The sequence below is a fragment of the Acinonyx jubatus genome, chromosome A2 (genome assembly GCF_027475565.1).
Source record: "Acinonyx jubatus isolate Ajub_Pintada_27869175 chromosome A2, VMU_Ajub_asm_v1.0, whole genome shotgun sequence".
NCBI classification, from domain to species: Eukaryota; Metazoa; Chordata; class Mammalia; order Carnivora; family Felidae; genus Acinonyx; species Acinonyx jubatus.
Genome location: NC_069383.1, coordinates 139,814,298 through 139,834,786, shown reverse-complemented (window position 1 = coordinate 139,834,786; position 20,489 = coordinate 139,814,298). Strand labels below are relative to the sequence as shown.

The 20,489-nt window shown below is 42.1% G+C and overlaps 1 protein-coding gene across 13 annotated transcripts in view; it reads left to right on the top strand.

Moving 5' to 3' along the window:
* Nucleotides 1–20,489, top strand: part of PXK (PX domain containing serine/threonine kinase like) — a 73,958-nt gene that overhangs the window by 32,958 nt on the left and 20,511 nt on the right. For 11 of the 13 annotated variants that reach the window (XM_027039080.2, XM_027039079.2, XM_053219169.1 and 8 more), the window contains exons 4-12: nt 2,270–2,456; nt 9,569–9,646; nt 10,177–10,250; nt 10,813–10,887; nt 13,839–13,943; nt 14,503–14,604; nt 16,045–16,206; nt 16,640–16,757; nt 18,016–18,094. In XM_027039080.2, the coding sequence (XP_026894881.1) occupies nt 2,270–2,456; nt 9,569–9,646; nt 10,177–10,250; nt 10,813–10,887; nt 13,839–13,943; nt 14,503–14,604; nt 16,045–16,206; nt 16,640–16,757; nt 18,016–18,094 (980 nt within the window). The remainder of the gene's footprint in view (nt 1–2,269; nt 2,457–9,568; nt 9,647–10,176; nt 10,251–10,812; nt 10,888–13,838; nt 13,944–14,502; nt 14,605–16,044; nt 16,207–16,639; nt 16,758–18,015; nt 18,095–20,489) is intronic. The other 2 variants (XM_027039081.2, XM_027039093.2) reach the window with 2 other exon arrangements.

Below are 20,489 nucleotides of genomic sequence, written 5' to 3'. Positions count from 1 at the left end.
AGCTGGGAGGCAGATGGATAACCTCATTGTGTCTCAGTTTACACCGCAGAACCTCCAAAAGGTTTAGCACAAGGTGCTGCCTCCAGTGGGGGGCAAGGTCAAGCTGAAATCAGAAGTTGAGAGTATGTTTAAGAAACAGATCTCCAGATCTTCCCCCATCTAGCAACTTACACCTGCTGCCCTTCTCCCTCCAGCAGAAGATTGGAAGTTTATTATCTGGAAAGGGTAGAACATTGGACTGGGGGATGCAGGCACAGTTAAAATAATTACACAGTACATGTCAGCACTGCCTCTCACCCCCAACTTTGCCCCCTTCCAAAAACCTTCTTCCTTTTAGCTCACAGAACATTACTGGTCAGACCTAGACCCTCCAGGCAGGGGATTGGAAGATTTAGGAGGAGGGGGATCTGCCCAACCTAAGAAGAAAGAATTAAAGGTATGGAGATCACAGGTTCTCCCAATGAAACAGCTGAATGAGGTCACATGCTAAAATAAAGCCCACAGCAGTTAAGTCCCAGCCACTCACTGAGCCCTTCTAGTCAGCTTTTGTTGCTGTGCTCTTCAGTATGAGCAGGCATCCCAGGATTGCCAGGTTCCTAAGGAACACTTTTAACTTGAAAGATAACAATGAAAACAAACAGGAAAAAAAAGAAAAAAAAACTTTTGGAAGCAGAATATATACAGCAAGAGGAACATTACAGCTACTTCAGAAAAAAAATTATTTTTTATAATCTCAGAGAGATAAGAAATTGCATTATATTCAGGATACTGTTAAAAAAAAGAGTACTTAAAAAAAGATAATAGTAGAAATGAAAACTCTTAAGAAGAGCCGCAAGATACAGGAAATATCCCCAAAAATTTGTTCAGTAGGGAAAAAAAAGGTTGTTTAACAAAAGTGGAAAATAGGAGTGAAGAGATAAGAATAGAGGACCAGTCCAGAATGTCTAACACTGGAATAAGAGTTCCAGAAAAAGAAAGCAAAGGGCATGGAGGGGAAGAAATAATGACCTAATACAAGAAAATACCAAAGATATTCATAAGGATATTCGTTTCCAGATAGAAAGGGCTACATACTCAGCACAGAGGCTAAAAATAGACCTGCAGAGAGGCACGTGCATGTCACAAACTGAAGTCAAAGAGAAAAGCCTAAAAGCTTCCAGGGAAACAAAACAAAACAAAACAAAAATGGCAGCAAGAATCTACTGTTAACAGCAGCACTGGAAGCTAGAAGACAATGAAGTAGTTCTTAGAAATCCTGAAGAACAAATATTTCCAACTTAGAATTCCACATCAAGATTCTCTGTCATTCAAGTGTGAGGGTAGTATAAAGACATTTATACATGCAACTTTTCCAAAATAATTGACCTCTGCAGCACCATTTTTAGGAAGCTGACGGAGAGTATCTCCACCAAAAATCAGGGATTCTCTACAAAAAAAGAAGGTATGGATATAGTAATGGGGTTCACAGGAGAAAGGCAAAAGCATCCCTAGCATGATGTCCCAGGATGCCAGTTCTGCAGCAGAAGTGGGGACCACCAGTCCTGCCTGGAGCAGGGACTCTTCAAGAAGATGAATTGATGCATTTTTGTATCTGAGTATGTTGAGAAGATGCTTAGATGGAGAGCTTGGAGTTGAATAGAAAACTAAAACAAACAAACAAACAAACAGAAATGACCAGTTGATAAAAAGGAATAGTAAGCATGGCTCTCTGGCTCAGAGGTGAATATCACTTAACCTAAAGTAAGCAGAAATATTGCACTAAGTAAAAATTATAACTATATTGGAGGGATTAGGAATAGGTTGTGCAGGGGATGAGATTAGGATTGTGAAAGAGAACTTAATCCATAATGGGAAATTAATAGATAATGCCTAAAAATGAAAATTCCTAGTGAATGTTCCCCTGTACCAAAAAGATTGGCTCAGAGAATTGGATGTGGCTGTCTCGGGGAACGGGGAATGGCTAGGTCACCTGTTGGCAGAGGTATTTGTCAGGGGAGAGTGTCATGGGACTGCTAACAATAAAAAAAACTATTTGACTCTTGAAATTACATTCATGTATATGTTTGGTAAAAAGAAAACACTTTTTTTTAAGTTTTAAAGTTTCTATGGTTAATATAACATTTTATCAATTCTCAGTTGCAGTTTTTCACATTTTATCATCCCTCTGAAATTAGGATACATCTTAATGAAATATGGCGGCTCAGGATTCTGATACTGCATCTTCTTTGGGGATGGCATGAGTATAATACTTTTTCTCTTTTAATTAAAGATTGCAGGCCTAAGTCTACCTCTTCCTCCCAAAAAATTGATTGGTAACATGGATCGTGAATTCATAGCTGAGAGGCAGAAAGGTCTTCAGAACTATCTCAACGTTATCACCACAAATCATGTCTTGTCTAATTGTGAGCTGGTTAAGAAGTTTTTAGATCCAAACAACTATTCCGCAAACTACACTGGTAAGCAAAGGGGTCTCCGAGCTACGGTTGCATGACTAAAGAGGTACTGCTCTTTGCTGGAGAAGACATGTGGGAGAAACTCTCCTTCCAAATGGGGACACGTGTACATTTGTTATAGGGCATTATTCCTTTACTAATACTTGCCTGATTGTAATTTACTGTATGAGTATAAGAAGAAAATAATTACTTCTAAAATGTGTGTAATGTGTGCACAGAAGAATATGAAAGAGAAGTTATTGTGTGTGTGTACTTGGAGTCTTTTATTATCTTCCCTGGCAGAACAGAAAGTAAATAATCCCCAATAACCTAATTTGATTTTTAATTTGGCTCTCCTTTCGTACTTACAGTATATAGCATGTCTACTTTCCTGGGAATTACTTTATTTTTTTTTAAGTTTATTTATTTTATTTTGAGAGAGAGTGTGCTCAAGTAAGGGAGGGGCAGAAAGAGGGAGGCAGAGGATCCCAAGCAGGTTCTGCACCATCAGCACAGAGCCCGATGGGCGGCTCGAACCCATGAACCGTGAGATCATGACCTGAGCTGAAGTCGGATGCTTAACTGACTGAGCCAGTCAGTCAGGCGCCCTATCTGGGAATTACTTTAAACTGAGTGGTTCAGAAGGGTCCTCTCTGTGTCTTCCCAGTTGTTCCCAGAGACCCGCTCAGTGCAAAGCCTAAGGAGCTCTTCCAAATTTTCCCCAAATCAACCAGGGGACTGAGGTGGAGAGGGTGCCAGTTATACACAAAGCTAACGTCAATAACCTAAGCCTGTTGTCAGCAGAAGGAGTGATTAAATATTCAATATGCCTTGGGGTGGCCTTGAAGAGACCCATGGAAACTGTTGTAGAACCGAGCCAGAAACTAGAATTTGACTGAGCTGTTAAAGCTGACCCATGCTTAGAGTCTCAATGGAACTCTGGGTATTTTTAATAAGCTGATTTCCTTGCTAAGAGAATAGATTGTTCACACATTACATTTCATGTCCTCAAGACACTGCTTTTGAAGTCATTAGAAGGAGGCACTTTTATTCCTGTTTCAGAGAGAGGGAAATAGAGGGCTGCCTGTCAGGTACCAAACTTTTCTACATAATAAACTCAATCCAGGGAGCTTAAAAAAAAATCCCGATGCCTAGGCTGCCCTCATGCCAATTAAATCAAAATCTCTACAGATGGGGGTGGGGGCTCCTGGTTTGGAAAGCTCCCTAAGAAATTCCAATATGCATCTGAGTTTGAAAACCACAGCCCTTGGGCCTTGCTACTCACAGTGTGGTCCTCTGACCCACAGCACTGGCATCACTGGGAGCTTGTCAGAAATGCTGAATTCAGGCCCCATGCCAAACCTACAGATCAGGATCTGATTTTAACAAGGGCCCCAGGTTATTTGCATGCACATTAAAGTCTGAGAAGCCTCTGATGTACCTTCTTTCTTCTCATGGAAGTACCTGCAGAGGTAAAAATGCCTTTCTAGAATGCAGCCAATAAAGGAAAGTTTAGTTCAAACTCACGTTTACTCTAAGTTACAAAATTGAGCATTAAGTTATTACAAGGCTTTTATTCTTCCCCCAGTTGTTTTTTGGTTCATACAGGAGAAAAGACATCACAGGATGGGGCTCCCAGGACAGCTTAGATTCTTTCAGTGTGGCATCTCTCATGGCTTTCAGTTACCATGCTTCACCTCGATCATTCCCAAAATTGTCAGATGGCAAACCATCTGGATTGACTGCTATCAAATCAGCCTTCACCTAGCCCCGTTCATTGGTTTGTCTACTTAGTTCCTGAGTGTCTGCTAATGTGCTCCTGAGGGCAAGCATCAAGGTGCAGTGCCTACATGATGATGCCGTTCATCCCATAGGCTCTCACTGTCTGCTCTGCCTGTGCTGTGTGCTGGGTGCAGGTCCGGGTGTCGGGGATGCAGGTGCAAGGAAGATGCGCTCCCTACAAGCAGGGAGCTTGTACCAGGAGTACATTGAATTACCTGGGGTCAGAGCTAGAAAAGATTTGGAGCAGGCATGTCAAGACCAACCCTTTCATTTCATAGATGAGAGATCACCTGAGAGGAAAGGCCTTACCTAGGGCTGCACATTCGTATGACTGTGCAAGCATACAATGTCTGTTTTCCAGTTAAGATGCTGCTTTGCCCCTGGAAGATGATCTGATCCCTGTATTTCCTACTACTGTACCCCTCACATGCTACTGTTTTTCTTGATCTTTCTCCTTTCCCCCTGTATGGCAGAACAGTCAGGAGTCCAAAGCATATGTGGGCAGAGGTATAATAAGGTTGCCAGAGACTCCCACCGGAACCCAAGTGCTCAAGAAGGCGGCACAGTCCTGGAATGAAACAGTAGGGGATGGAGGCTGTTTGCAGAGCATATGCTGATTTATTGCCCCTTTTGAATGAAACTGTCAGAACTTGTCTCTAGGCTGACCCACTAGCAGCCTCGAAAGGGAAGCCCAGGCAGCCTCCTCTGTACCAGCTTGGCACCCAGTCCCTGGAAAGCCAGGTGGACTGGTCCAGGCTTCCTGAAACTCAAAGCATGGCCTGTGGTTCCTGAGGACACTCTGCATACCTCCACCATGTGGCACCTCTCAAAGCAGGGCCACTTCCCCCTTTCATTTGGGTAGTGTCTCCACCTCTTATCCTTTTCCAAATGGTCTGTGGTCACCACCCCTTTCCACTTCAGCAGGATGTGCATGCTGCATTCGTGTGGCCAAAGTCACCAACGCCACTCTTGCTGTCTCTTGCTCTGAGGTTGAAGATGCCTTGTTGGAGTGGGGACTCTGATGCCACAACAGTGTCCAGGTGGTAGGTAACTAGGAGCTTCAGGGCACCAGCGGCTGCTCCTCTCTCGCTGGATCTCCAGCCTGGGATTGCTGATCTTTTCCTTCTTTTCCTGGTGTTCTCCAGATGACCAAGGAAATACAGGTCCTTAGTGCTCTTGTGGGGGAGTTATGAGATGTCCATTTGTATTTTGTTTCAGTTTTTTTTAAAGTTTATTTAATTTTTGACAGAGAAAGTGTGAGTAGGGGAGGGGCAGAGAGTGAGGGAAAGAAAATCCCAAGCAGGTTCCACACTGTCAGTGCAGCGCCTTATGCAGGGCTCGAACCCATGAACTGTGAGATCATGACCCGAGCCAAAATTGGACACTTAACCATCTGAGCCACCAAGGTGCCCCTGTTGACTTTTTATTTAAATTCCAAAGGTGTCCATTTGTGTTACTACCAAGTCTAATTGAGGGCCAGCCAATGTATAGGGAAAACAGGTGTTTCCCAGTCACTAGGGGCTTGTATTGGAAAACGCACACACACATGCCCCACGCCACACAAACCTCACCTTATTCATCTAACAAGATGCTTCTTTTCTTTCTTTCTTTCTTTCTTTCTTTCTTTCTTTCTTTCTTTCTTTCTTTCTTTCTTTTCTCTTTCTTTTTTCTTTCTTTCTTTCTTTCTTTCTTTCTTTCTTTCTTTCTTTCTTTCTTTCTTTCTTTCTTCTTTTCTCTTTTTTCTTTCTTGCTTTTCTCTTTCTTTTTTGTTTTTCTTTCTTTCTTGCTTTCTTCCTCCCTTCCTTTCTTTCTCTCTCTCTCTCTCTCTCTCTCTCTCTCTCTCTCTCTCTCTCTCTCTCTCTTATGCTTCTATCATTTAAAAACCTGTCTGAGTGGCTCAGTGAGTTAAGCATCTAAGTTCAGCTCAGGTCATGATTGCGAGTTTGAGCCCCGTGTAGGGTGCCTGGAACCTGCTTTGAATTCTGTGTGTCTCTCTCTCTGCCCCTTCCTTGCTCGTGCTTTGTCTCTGTCTCTCTCTCAAAAATAAATAAACATTAAAAAACATTTTTTAAAGCCTCAGTGCAGTGTAGCCATCTTCCTGCTTCAGACCTCAAACCTCCTCAGAATAGGGGATTTTTAATGTCCATTTTTAATGTCCATGCAAAAGTCACTTGTACCAGAGATGAGGAGCTTGGATCCCGATGACAGCTTTGTAGCATTTCCCCTCTGTGAACCTCAGGTCCTGATCTATAAAACAAGAAGAGGGGAAAGGGGAGTGGACAGGAAGTGGACAGGCCCTCTTCTACCCAGGAACCCTGTGAGTAGGTCAGGCAGTAGTGGGCCCAAGTGGGGGTGTGGATTGTGTTCAGAACGAGAGCAGGATGCTTTGGGAGGTTGTAGGCCGCAGTCCGCTGTGCAGACCTCCACACATCTACTCCTGCTGTAGTAGATGGGGGATCTGGAGCCCAGCTGCTGGGCTGGAGGAGGCTGTTCCCTATAATCATCATGGAGCTGGGATCTAGGAGCTCAGAGATTGCACATACTGGGGGCAACTGGTATATTCTGAGCTGAGAAGTCAGAGCTCTGTGGGAAGCACAGGATGGGCCTGAAGGCATTGCTGTGCATTTCCTGCCTGGGGCTGGTTTATCAGCATTTCCTGAGCATGCAGTTTTTCCCCAGGTGTCAGTCAGTGTTCAAGAAATAAGAGAGCAGATGCCTTTCGTTTCGTGGATTTAGCGTTCTAATGGGAGAGAGTATCCACATCCATTGAACACATGTTGAACTCTTAGTTCTTGCTTTATGGAATATTTATTGAGTGCCTACTCTGTGTCAGGTGCTACAAATACAGCATTGAGCAAAATATAGTCCCCTACCCGCACCCCAAGGCACTTCTGCAGGGAGATTGACAGGTAAAGGCTGTGGCAGATGTAGACATGGAGCAGCACCTTGAGGATAGGGGTAGAGGGGCAGATGATCCAGATCTGAAGGTGGAGGAAGGCTTCCAGAGAAGTTGATACCTACGTGGAGATCTAAGGATAAGTAGAAGTTTGCCAGGCCAGAGGCAAGGGCCAGTGCTCCAGGAGAGAAAAAAATATTTCCATGTAGCTGTGGGCTTTTGCCCACACTAAGACATAGCCTTCCAGCTGGAGTTCACAGTCTAATGGAAGAGAGTAGCCATACCTCAGGACAGTCCACGGTGAATCCCATAGGAGAAGGACACTTGTAGCTCTGGGAATGTACAGAGGTTGGAGGGCCCAGGGAGACCTGGCTAGGGGAGCAGCAGATTTGGGTTGACCCTTGAAGGACAGGAATGGAAAATGCAGAGGGGTGGGGTCAGGCCAGTCTTCTGGGGGTCAAAGCAGGTAAATCTAGGTACCACATGTTGTGGAGGGGTAAAGACAGAAAGGTAAGTTAAAGCCAGAGCTGAGTTAACACTAGATTTAGAAGCTTGGCCTTGATTTTGTTAGGAAATGGTGTGCTAGTAAATGTTTCTAAGCAGAGGAGTCGACGCTTACGATTGAAGTGTGTTGCCTGAATCTGGGGAGGGCGGGGATTCATACTGAAAGTGTAGGTATGTGATTTACTTCACAATAAGTCATAGTTCAAGGGAAAGAAAATGTCCTTTCTGCAATTTCCTGATTCTCTAAGGTAAAAAAAAAAAAATCAGTTTTCCAGTCCTCAATTTATCAGTAACAAATTCAGCACGTTCTGTTTGTTGACAGCTATTTCCCCCATTCCTAGAACAACATGTGGTACGTAGTAGCATACGATAAATGTTGAATAAGCATTTTGCGGGAAACTATGAGTCACTGTTGGTTGTGAATGAACTGTCCTTTACAGCTCTTAGAATCACATTGTACTGCATTTAGAAAATTATTTTTCATGATCCTTCTCAAAGTTGATGATTTTCACTGAAAACAATGTGTTTTTAAGTTATGTTGAAGTTGTTTTACGATTGTTTACATTCAAGTTGTTTTGGAAATGCTAAAACATTTTTATCAACATTAATTATAGAGGAGGTACAGAGGTCCCAGTGTTGATTATGAAAATTTTATATGCTTCTGCCATACTCGGTCCCTCCAGATGGTTTGTCGCTTTGGGGTAGTTAGAACAAATGTAGGTGGAGTCAGTTTTGTATTTGATCATGTCTTGTTTTCTTCTGTGTGGATAGCATCAACACTTTATGTATCGAGTCACTAAACGAGTCGATTGTTTTCTTCCCCGAATCTCTTAACTCATAATGTGCCGTAAAATATATGACATTGTTTGCCAAGTGCTTGGCATGGTAATTCCAGACTAGGTCATTCTGACATATGGAGAGCATTTTTGCCGAATCTCTCATTCCTCACCAGTGTGCCTGGAATGTCATTCATGCTAGGTGGAGGTGAAATTCCACAGTGAACTTGCAGTGTTGCTGTTTGCTTTCAGGGATCTAGAGTGGCTTCGTTTTCTCATTGCATTGAGGGAAAATAGCAAATTACAGATGTTGCTTTTTGCAGGAAATGTAAAAAGGCACAGTTGTTCTGATAATTTCTTAATACAGTGAACGTTAAAGAACTTCCTCTTCTCATTGTCTTCTTAAAAGGGGGAAACGTTCTTACGATACATGAACACAAAAGAAGGATGGATTATTTTTCCAGTAAACAGGGGTATGGTAACTTCCCACAATAGAACTGTGTTGTTGCTGTACATAGATGTTTTTCTAAAACACTGGCTTTTATTTCCAATATATATTTAAGGCTAATCGCTTCTTTGTTGGTGAAAGCTGTAATTCCATGAGGAATGAAGACAGGATAAATATCACTTGGAGCAACATAAAGACTGTTCTGAGCTGACCTCAGATCACATTTTGAATTTTGTGCTTGGGTTGTGGCCTGGTGCATATAATGAAGTCCTGGCTTATGCCAACTAGTTTAGGTATTTTAGATCTTTCAGTTTAAAAAATATCTATGCATTCTTTTATATCATTAATAATTACTCTTTTTAATAAACTTTTTACTTTGGAATAATTTTAGACTTATAGAGTACAGAGAGTTTCCATATACCACCCCTCACCGAATTTCCCCATCTTACATGACCATGGCACAGTTATCAAAACTAAGAAATCAACATTGGTGCATTACTATTAACTACAGATTCTATGCAGATTTCACTAGTTTTTCCACTAATGTCCTTTTTCTGTTCCAGGATCCAATCTAGAATCCTACATTGCAGTTATATCTGCAGATTTTTTTTTAATTAAGTTTTTTAAGAAGGTCATAGACCATAAGGATTTCATTTGCTAGAATAAGATCTTAAGCATATGGTACTTTCATGATAGGTTTGTCTGATGAGTTTCTAAAATGTCTTTGCAGAGATTGCCTTACAGCAAGTTTCCATGTTCTTCCGATCAGAACCAAAGTGGGAGGTGGTAGAACCATTGAAAGACATAGGTGAGAAACTGGCATATGTCTAGTCTGTTAATACAGGTAACAGAACTGGACTCTTTGTCACACTTTCCTGTCTGTATCCTGAGAAAGCTCTTAAATGCAGGTGATTTCTTTTTCTTTTTGCTTTCTGACTGCCTGGAGGTGCAGCCCATAATTTTTATACTTCATGAATCTTGGGTAAAGCACTACCTGAGGGTTTGGAGGGTAGTACTGTGTACTTTTAGGGCCCTCATTCATTTGCCGTCACTCTTTCTCACTAAACTTTAACTGAAGTTTTTCTATTCCCGTGAATAGAATAGTTTCTTTGCCGTTGTTTTTGGTGTTTTTTTGGTGGGGTTTCTGGACTTTTTGTTTTGTTTTGCTTTTCTTAAGTACAGTCTTTCCCATGTCAACATTACCAAATGGTCATTTTGCTGGTGCCTGTGTTACTGTGGATAGTATTACCAAACTTAAGTTTTATTATTCTTTAGTTGATGATATTTCTGTTGGTGTAAAAATGATATGCTATAAATACATCTCTGCTTTTATGGCAGGTTGGAGAATAAGGAAGAAATATTTCTTGATGAAGATTAAAAATCAGCCAAAGGAACGGCTAGTGTTAAGCTGGGTAAGCTGGTTTTTTGCTTCAGTCTCATTTCAGGGACTTTAGCTGGGTTTATGAAAGCAGATATTGGAAAAGAGAATTAAGAAACTGTACTGTGCTCCTGAATGATGTATAAGGCCTCTTCAGTCCCACAACAAAAGAGAGTCATTTTGAGTCACTTTGCTTATTCATTTGGTTATATGGATGTGATATTATCTGATCAACTAGTAAACGTCTGGAAAGAAACAGGAACAGCTTAAAATATTTCTGGAACCTCTTTAGGATTGGCAATTTTGCAGTTTGTTTTAAGGAAGACATACTTGAACATTACTTTATGTTATATCTCTCACTTTGGGAGTTCTAGTGATTTGGTTAATGGAATTTGATAAGAGTGTAGTTAAATCCTGGTACATATATGTTTATATTCTACCTCTCCAGAAAAGCCTTGAGGCAACAAGACTTAGTGTGGTTTTCATCTTTGGTTTACAGTCATATATTTGGGCAAATGAAAAAAGGGAAAGAGTAACAAGGAATTTTTCTTTTGATTACTAAGGCAACACCCTAATATTTCCCCCCATGTTTTCAGGCTGACCTTGGTCCCGACAAGTATCTGTCAGATAAAGATTTTCAGTGTCTAATCAAACTTCTGCCTTCCTGTTTGGTGAGTACAAGCCCTTCTATTATTCTATGTACTGATGACAGATTCACAGTGTTTTCTTGTAGGTGACCATGGACAGACGAGCTGGAAATACTCTGTAGGCTCAACGGAATGGAGAGGTAGAGTGGATTTTAGTTCAGACTGAAATTGTTCAGGGCTACTCCTATAGTTCAGAGGCCATTTAAATGGCATTCGTGACATCTACACAAACCATGAAACATGATAATTTAAATGGTTATGTGTGTTTTAAACAAATGTCAGAATAGGAAAGCACCCACTTTGTTCTTGATGAGGATGTTTATATCCATGGAATTGAAAGATCTGTTTCTAGCCTGAGAAAACAGAACTAATATAGATTTAGATAGGCTGGGTACGGGGAAGTACAAGAGCTCTTTTGCTGTCTGAGTCACTATTCTCACAGGCCAAATAGTTGGCCTTTAGGAGTGCCTGGTATTGTTTATGCTAATGTACATTTTGATCCAAGGCCTTTAGTGGAAAAAAACACATCAATATGTTTCAGAATATATGCAGAATGTCTTCAGGAAAAGACTAATCTGGCCAGAACATTGAGTTAGTATTGATGTTATTTATCTGTGGTCTGCATGAGGATGTAGGACCCTAGACTGAGTCATTCATGAGCACAATTATGCTGACCTGTCTAGTTGGGTTGGCAAGTTCGTTTTTGAAGATAGAAGGTCTTGTCAGGCTAGCAAAACCAAGCTTTTAATGAAGTGTGATATGTAGCCAAGAAAAATGCTGTGGTCTTTGAGTGCGATTAGTTGTGTGACACAGGCTCTCAGCATTCAATTCCATTTTTTTTTTTTTAAATTTTGGTTTTCAACATACATACATTTATTTATTTATTTATTTATTTATTTAGAGAATGAGTACACGAACAGGGGAGGAGCAGAGGGAGAGATGGAGTCACAGAATCCGAAGCAGGCTCTAAGTTCTGAGCTGTCAGCACAGAGCCTCAGGCAGGGCTTGAACCCATGAACTGTGAGATCACGACGACTTGAGCCGAAGTTGGACACTTAACCAACTGAGCCACCCAGACGCCCCTCCAAATTTCTTTTAATGGTTGTGGTTTTTTAAAAGGAGGTAGTACAGATAAGTGGTGCATATTAAAATTGTGGAAAGTCAGAAAACATGGAAAAGCAAAAATAAAATAAAACTCACTTGTAATCCCAACCAACCAGAAGCATGAACCAAAATGTGTAGTTGTTGCTTTTCTAGAGCTTTATATGGTTATTTTTGAAAAATTATATACGTATTATTTTAAAACCTGATTTTTTGGTTAATGGTATACCATGCGCATCTTTTATGTTGAATACATATAGTATAACATCATTATTCTGGCTCCATAGAATTCTCGTTGGCTTTACTTCAGTTTATTCAGCTAATCTTATACTAGACATTTGGACCACTTCCAGATTTTTGTTCTTATTTTAAAAAAAAAGCCACAGTGAACAATTCAGGCTAAACATTTGTACCCATCCTTAATTATTTTCATAAGATGATAAGAATTAATAAAGGAGATATTTTGAGACTGTATAAATATCCTGTTGTTACCAAATCCACTAGTTTTAGCCTCATTGAGATTTTCCAACTTCATCATTCTTCTTAGGTTTATGAGTTGGCACTCTAAGGAAGAGCTTCCTATTCTCCCCTCTGTTTATATCGTATGGACTCAAAGATTTTTATTTTATTCATTGGGTTCCTTTTTGGGGTGATGAAAATGTTCTAAAATTAGGTTGTGTGGTAGTTTGTACAGCTCTGAATCTACTGAAAACCATTGACTTGTGCACTGTAAATAGATGAATTTTAATGGTATGTGCGGTTATATTTCAATAAAGCTGTTAGAGTGTCAACATCAATCATTTTGATGTGATGATCAGGAGAAACTTCATGATCAGTTACTGTATTTTTTGGACGCACCCTTCCATCCCCACCCCACTCAACCCCTGCCTCCCGATTCCTTGCACAGCTCAGCTCCTAAGGGTTTAAATTTTAATGTTATTCCTTTGAGCTAATGGATATTGTAATATCTGTCTGAAGCCACTTTGTTCATGTAACCAAAATTCCAGGTCATACGAGGACTTTCCTTTCAGTCATTAAATAATTTGTCTCACTCTTCACCCCACTTGGTTGACGCAGTGTCTCCATCTCAGGAATACCCTGTGAATCGTCCTATTGCACACTCCAGTAGAAGGATCGGAAGATTCTTGCAAGCTGCTTTTGATAAGGGCTTAAGATGCCAAAGGATGCTGCTTTTGCTTGTTTTCTGGCTTTTACATTCCCTGGCGTGGTACCGAACAGCAGTGTGAAATGTTAGGCAAAGCTGTGAATAAAGACACATTTACCCTGGTCCTCACTTGGCTGTTCTAGGATTTGGCTATAGTCTTTACCAGTTTACAGCAGCAGAATATTAAAACCACTGTCCCCCAAACTCAGACTTTCTCTTTCTTCCACCCTTTTGCCTGGGTTCTGAGAATGTGCATACCCAGGCAGATACCTTCACATGTAGAGCTCACCGTGCCGGTTAGCCACCTCCCTTTGTTTATGTTCCTTCTCTCATCTAAAGAACCAGGTGCACCCAGGTGGCTCAGTCGCTTAAGCGTCTGACTCTTGATTTCGGCTTGGGGTGAGATCGAGCCCTGCATGGGACTCCGTGCTGACAGCGGGGAGCCTGCTTGGGATTTTCACTCTCCCCCTCTCTCTGCCCCTCTCCCCTCACGCTCTGTCTCTCTCCAAATAAATAAACATTAAAAAAAATAAAGAACGAGGTGCTAGTTGGTCATCTTGTAAGAAAATGCCATGTATTCAGGGACATCCCCACATTTATGTGCAACTACACAGCTGAAATGGTACTTGTCTCTATGTAACCAGATTCTTATCTCAAAGGACCTAGACACTGATGTGAATAATCGTGAATTTCTTTCTTGTTTTGGCAGCACCCTTACATCTATCGGGTCACCTTTGCCACAGCTAATGAATCCTCAGCATTGCTTATTAGGATGTTTAATGAAAAAGGAACTTTGAAGGACCTGATCTACAAGGTACTTGTGCAAGTTCATGGTCATAAGGACTTTCTCAAGTCCCTTCAGAACCTGTTGTTGATACTTGAGCTTTAAGTTTCCAGAAGTTAGGCCCTGGGGGCTTTATTTTAATTTTGATTTTATTTGGAATCTATTTTGACTTTAGCAATAAAACTACCCAGTCTGGTTAAAGAGCATTCCTTTCCCCACATGGAAGAAGGTTGGACACACAATGCTTAGGTCCATTACATTGTAGGCTGCTTTCTTAGGTCAGTTTTGAAGTTTGTGTCTTTCACTTAAGAAAGCAATACTGCAGTATCTCAGGAAAGTTGGAAAATAGGACTTTGGGGTCTGCCAAGGTCAAGACCTGTTTGATCTTCACTGGACTAGAGAAGGGATGGAACCCAGGTCAGCTTCTTTCTATCAACTGTACAGACCCTTGTATTTTAAAAAACCACCTCCTGTGAGCTGATCTCATCAGGCACCACCAGCTGCTCAGACTCCTCCCTGTTCCAGGAGGCTGTGTGCAGAATGTAAACCCTCTGCTGCTTTCTTATGTGCTCTTTGTTCTTTTCCAAAGGCAAAACCAAAAGACCCATTCCTAAAGAAGTACTGCAATCCTAAGAAGATCCAGGGCCTTGAACTCCAGCAAATAAAAACATATGGGCGGCAAATATTAGAGGTAAGAGGTATTTAATATTTGTTTAAGCTGCATTGGAATTTCATCCAGTTTACTGTATTCTTTTGGGAAAGTTCTTAGGCAACATCCAAAATAGTTTAAGTTGTCTGATCACTTATAAACTGATGGCATTGTCCCATTTTATCCCAAAAAGCAAATATTTCAGACCTAAGACAGCAGTTTAGATCTACAAAATTACCAAAGCTTAGCTATTGGAATTTAGTGTCTGATTTTTAAGAACTTTACTGTGCAGATACCAACTTTTGTGTTATGTTTGGTTGATCTTTATCTTTGTGCCAATATTGTTGGTTTTGTTTTGTCAATATGTAACCGTATGGCTCCCTTGCATAAGTGTAACTAGCATGAAAAGGCTTTCCCGTTTTCTTTCTACATCAGTGTTCTCCAGGCTCCTTGGATTGTGAGACCCTATCAGTGAAAATAATTTAAACATAACCCCACCCCACCCCCCGCCGATGTTACATATATTTAACTATTATATGCGTACCCTACTACTAATATATGTTGTACATTATAAGTTAGGAAAGAAGGAGATTAAAAACAAAACAAGAAGAAGGAGAAGTTAAAGTGGCACCTGAGTGGCTCAGTGGTCCGACTCTTGATTTTGGCTCAGGTCATGATCTCACAGTTTGTGGGTTTGAACCCTGTGTCAGGCTCCATGGTGACAGTACAGAGCCTGCTTGGGATTCTTTCTCTCTCCCTCTCTCTGCCCCAACCCTGCTGACATGCGTGCGTGCTCCAAAGGAAGGAAGGAAGGAAGGAAGGAAGGGAAAAGGGAGAAGTTGTATCATTTTCTTCCAGTCCTCAGTAGATTGCCCTGGGCACCCCCTTTGGCTAGCACTGCTCTAGTTCACAAGGTCTTTGTGGGGGTTTATCTAGGGATCTGGATTACTGGATGAGCCACTGTTTATTAAATGGCAGGAAAAGTTTGCTTCTTTCTGTGGGAGCCGGTCATATGTTTCTGTTAATAAACAGCCCAGTATATTCTGAGAAGAGATTGGTCTAGAGATGTCTTCAGCTCAACCTCTTTTCCTGAATAACTTTGGCCGATGCCCTGACATGATAGCTTTACTCATCTGTGCAGGAGGATCAAGACTGTGGCCTGAAAAGAGCTGGCCCGTTGAGATCAGAAAGTGCTTAAAGTAGAGCTTTTTGGCACCAAAGGTGTTAACCCCAAGTACATGCAGACTGCTCCTCTGTTGTTTGGAAATGAGGGAGCTTATTGTTGTGTCTCATAGCTGGAAAGCATTCAGCATCATCCCCTTCTCCAAAGAAATGGATGGAAGTGGCATTTTTCTTTAGGAATCTCCTCAGTGACCTCTTTGGTTTTGTTTCACAATGTATTGACTTAAAATACAAATTTAACCTGTCTCATAGCTGAATGAATTGGGGGAGAAAATGTAACCTATACATATTTTTTAATAGGTACTAAAGTTTCTACATGACAAGGGATTCCCTTATGGGCATCTGCATGCCTCCAATGTGATGCTAGATGGTGACACTTGCCGGCTGCTAGACCTTGAGAATTCTTTATTGGGCCTTCCTTCCTTCTACCGATCCTATTTCTCACAGTTCAGGAAAATCAATGTAAGTTGCTAAAAGTAACAAAACAGCAAGTTCATTTTTTGGTATAAATTGCCCCCATGCAGGACCCATGATCTGCCCATGTAAGAAATATGCACTAAGCAGTGAGAGGTACAGGCAGGGTAGGCCATGCCTCTTAGCCCTCTTCCTCCTACAGAGCATCACTGTACCTCCAAGAGCCTTGTTGAAATGGTAGATGGGACACGGAGAGATGTAGAATCGCTGACTGGAAAACAGTGGAGTAGGACCAAGATCTTGAGTCAAAGTAATGCCTTGTGAGCTTTTGCAAAATGCTTTGGAGTTGTGTTTTCACTACCAGTTGTGGGTGGAGTTGCCCCTGGGCCATGTTTCTCAGTGGAAGTGTAGGAAAGGAGCATTGGAATTCACAAACCCAAACTGAAGGATGACCACGCTGCTGCTGTCTTGTCTTCCACAGACATTGGAAAGTGTGGACGTCCACTGCTTTGGCCACTTACTGTATGAAATGACTTATGGACGACCGCCAGACTCAGTGCCTGTAGACTCCTTCCCTCCTGCACCGTCTATGGCTGTGGGTTAGTATGGGGTTTGAAGGAGTCTTCTGGGCCCTGGTAGTCTGCAGAGTTACTCACCCCCTTTCCAGAGTCCAGGAAGGACCCAGAGGAAGTTGGCATGCTCCACAGTCAATCAAATCCAATTTAAAAGTCAACAAAGTCTGAGCAATTTATTTACATGCACTTCACTAAAAATTCAGATGGCTTGTCCATTTGTCAGGCTATCTGAAACCTCAGGAGATGTTTTGTAACTGTTTTTAGAATTTTGAAAGTAGGTTGTAAAAAGAAGTATGGCTGGACTGAGTCTGATAGAAAAGCAGAAACCAGGAGCAGGCAAATTGAAGGCAGCCTTTCGACTAGGGCAGGTGTTGGGAGCCAGACTGAGGCCGAAGTGGGACCTGCAGGGAACAAGAGAACCAGGGGCTGGGCCTCTTATAAATAAAAGCCTGGCAGGACGAGCGTGAGGAGGGGTAGGCAGGTAGACAGATGCCTGGAAAATTGGATCCAGGAGTTCTTCCAGCATTACTGAGGGGACTGAGGAGAGTCCGAGGCCAGGTGGGAGACACCTTTGGGAGAGGGATGTAGGAACTGATGCACACTCATCCAGGGACCCTTTCATGCCCTCCACAGCCAGCTCAGAACTCACTGCTAGAGCACTGAGAAGGGAGGGCAGGGTAGCTCCTGGACCCCCAAGTCTTCAAGATCTGCAAGCTAAGCCTCCACCAAGTGCTAGTTCTGTGTCAAATGAGGTGGTTCAAAAGAACAGGCCCTGAGACGACTTTGTGTTGAGTTTGAACAGCTGAAACTCAACAGTGACCTGTGAGTAGAAAAGTCTGGCTGCTTTTGTTTATATATCATCCAAGGTGTTGGATGATGAGGTATCAACAGTTGGCATTTTGTGTGCTGGTTTTGATTAAAGGCACACAAGCAGCAAAATGTCTTTCAAGTTCAGAACTTTCTGTGTGGTGTTTACTTCTCTTTTAAGAGAGCAAACACTTTTATGAATGATATCTTGAGTCCTTCCTCCAATTATCTTTGAGATATATTTAGCTTTCTGTCAGCATGTGGTTTCTGAACCATTTATTTTGAGTCATTGGTAACATCCATGGTGCCAACATCCCCCTCCCCCGTGTATACCATCTGTCTGTGCGTGAAGAGTTTTGACACCATCCTGATCAGCCTGCAGACAGTTGTTGCGAAGTGGTGTCAAACTTTTCATCACCAAGTGGATTTGCCAGCATGTTCTGTGGAACTAAAATGTGTATCTGTTCATTTCAAGTGGCCGTGTTGGAGTCTACGCTGTCTTGTGAAGCCTGTAAAAATGGCATGCCTACCGTCTCCCGGCTCTTACAGATGCCGTAAGTCAATCATATGCCTTGGTTGTAATCTTCATAACTATGTCAAATGCCAGCCTACTAACCCAGGTGCTTGGTACCATAGTAAATACCCAATCGTGGTCCTTGCAGAGTTAGAGTGACCTGCTTGCTGTTGGTCACTTGCAGCATGATATCATGACCTTTCCTCGTGACCTCTCTGCTACCGTAGTCTGATGGCTCTGCTTTGATGTCCACACTCTCACACGTGTCTCTCCCTGTTGGTGTTAGCATTGTGTGTGTGTACCCATGGCATCCCCCACCTAGGAAATCCTGACAGAGGGCTTGCTCAAGCGCTGTCCTTTATGGCCCTGTTTCAGCACACCAGTTGGCCCTCAGCTGTGACTGGTTCACAAGTCATAGGCCTCAGTGGATCCAACTCTAAGAGGAGGGTAGCACGTTTCTTGCCTCCCATGCACTTGTTTGTTCCTTTGCTCCCTGAGTAACATTTATTAAACATCTGACATGTACCAGGCCTTGTGCTAGGGGCTTAGAGCTCAGAAGGCATTCTCCCTTAAACTGGGTTATGAATAGTTAAGCAAGACAATTGAAATAGTACTTTGGGGCCTTGCCTCTCAGTATATTTTCTATCCCTTCTTAGAGAGGCAGCAGATGGTTAAGTAGAATGTGTCTGAGGCTTAGACATAACCTCTAAGGGTTATGGGGGTGGACCTAGCTTCACCACTTCTACCTGGGTGACCTTTGGCAGGTTTCCTGTCTAGAAGCTGAGTTTCCTTATCTGTAAAATGAGGATGATAATAGGACCCACCTCAGAAGGTTATTGGGAGGATTTAATGAGATGATTCCTAATAAAGTGCCAGGTACTTAATAAGTGCTTTTTATTTTATTTTATTTTTAAAGGAGTTCTCTCTCTCTCTTTTTTTTTAAAGTTGATTTATTTATTTTGAGAGTGAAGGAGAGAGAACATGTGAGTAGGAGAGGGGCAGAGAAAGAGAGAGAGAATCCCAAGCACGTTCAAACTTGTCAGCTCAGAGCCCGACTTGGGGCTTGAACCCATGAACTGTGAGGTCATGTCCTGAGCTGAAATCAAGAGTCAGACATTTAACTGACTGAGCCTCCCAGGCACCCCAATAAGTGCTTTTCAAATGTTCATTATGATTAATACTGGTTCAGCTTATCTTTTGTGAACATGACATGCCATGCAGTGTGCCCAGTGCTTTGTCTGTACCAGCTTGCTGTAGAACACATGTACTCAGGAAACAATAATGTGGGGAACAGGGCAGGACTTAGCTGGAAGTGCATACAGCCAGAACTCAGAGGAGGTTGTGGTAAGTTCAGGTTCCTCGTGTTTAGAGAGGGTCTGCTATAGCCCAGGTGCCGTCCTAGGCCCCAAGGAAGCTGGTGCTGAGGCAAGCAGCCCAAGCCCTTGCCCTGAGAATGTGACATATTAAAATTCTGCTGACACTGGCATGTCCCTCTCCCAAGCATCCTCCTTTAACAGCAATGTGAATACAGAAGAATAGATCCAGTTAGGGAAATAAAATAATTTTCACACAAACTGGTAGAGGAAAATGCATTTGTGGTTAGGGAACAGCCCGTATCCATGTTGATTTACTTGGGTTTGCATTTGCAGCCCCCCTTCTGCCCCCCGAAGCTCTTCCATTCTCCACCCCGTCTTTCAGTGCTGAAGTGAATCCAAATTGCTTTTTCCTCACTTAAGTCTTTCTACCGTGTGGCCTTCAGCCTTGCGAAGAATACTTGAATATATGAAGAGGCGTGAGCTATGTTCAGTTAAAACATGTTTTCTGGAAGTAAATGGACCTGTGGCCTGGACAGGAGAGTTATGTCTCCACCTCCAGAGCCACCCCAGGAGCACTGTGGGGAAAAGTTAACGGTGTCATTTCTACTTGTGACATACTTCCTGTTTTTTAGAAAAGGGGAGACTCCTCAAGGAAAGAATCACGTACAGCCATTTGGGCACTGTCCAAGCAGCCATTTAAATTCTCCCAACTGTTTTAGTCAAAGCAGTTCAGAATTCCTCATGCTGTTGTTTTTAGTAACACAATATTTTAAAAAGACTTATTTATTTTATTTTTAGGGAGAGAGTAAACAGGGGAAAGAAGGAAAGGGGGAGAGAGAAAGAGTTTTATCCTCCTCTGGTGTTTAAAAAGAGGTGGGGGCAAGGGTGGGAAATTGGTTCTTCTGTTTAGCAATATCTACTGTGTACATTATTTGCAATATAATAAATATAGTAATATAATGAAATAATAATATAAGGATTTGCAAAACTGATTTTTTTTAAAGCATTATTGCTTAGTATATAGCAGGAGACGTCTTCTGTCCCACAGGTGGGGAAATAACCTTCAGTACAGGGCTGACCCAGTCTCTTCCTGGTATAGCCCCTCTAATATTAGGGAAT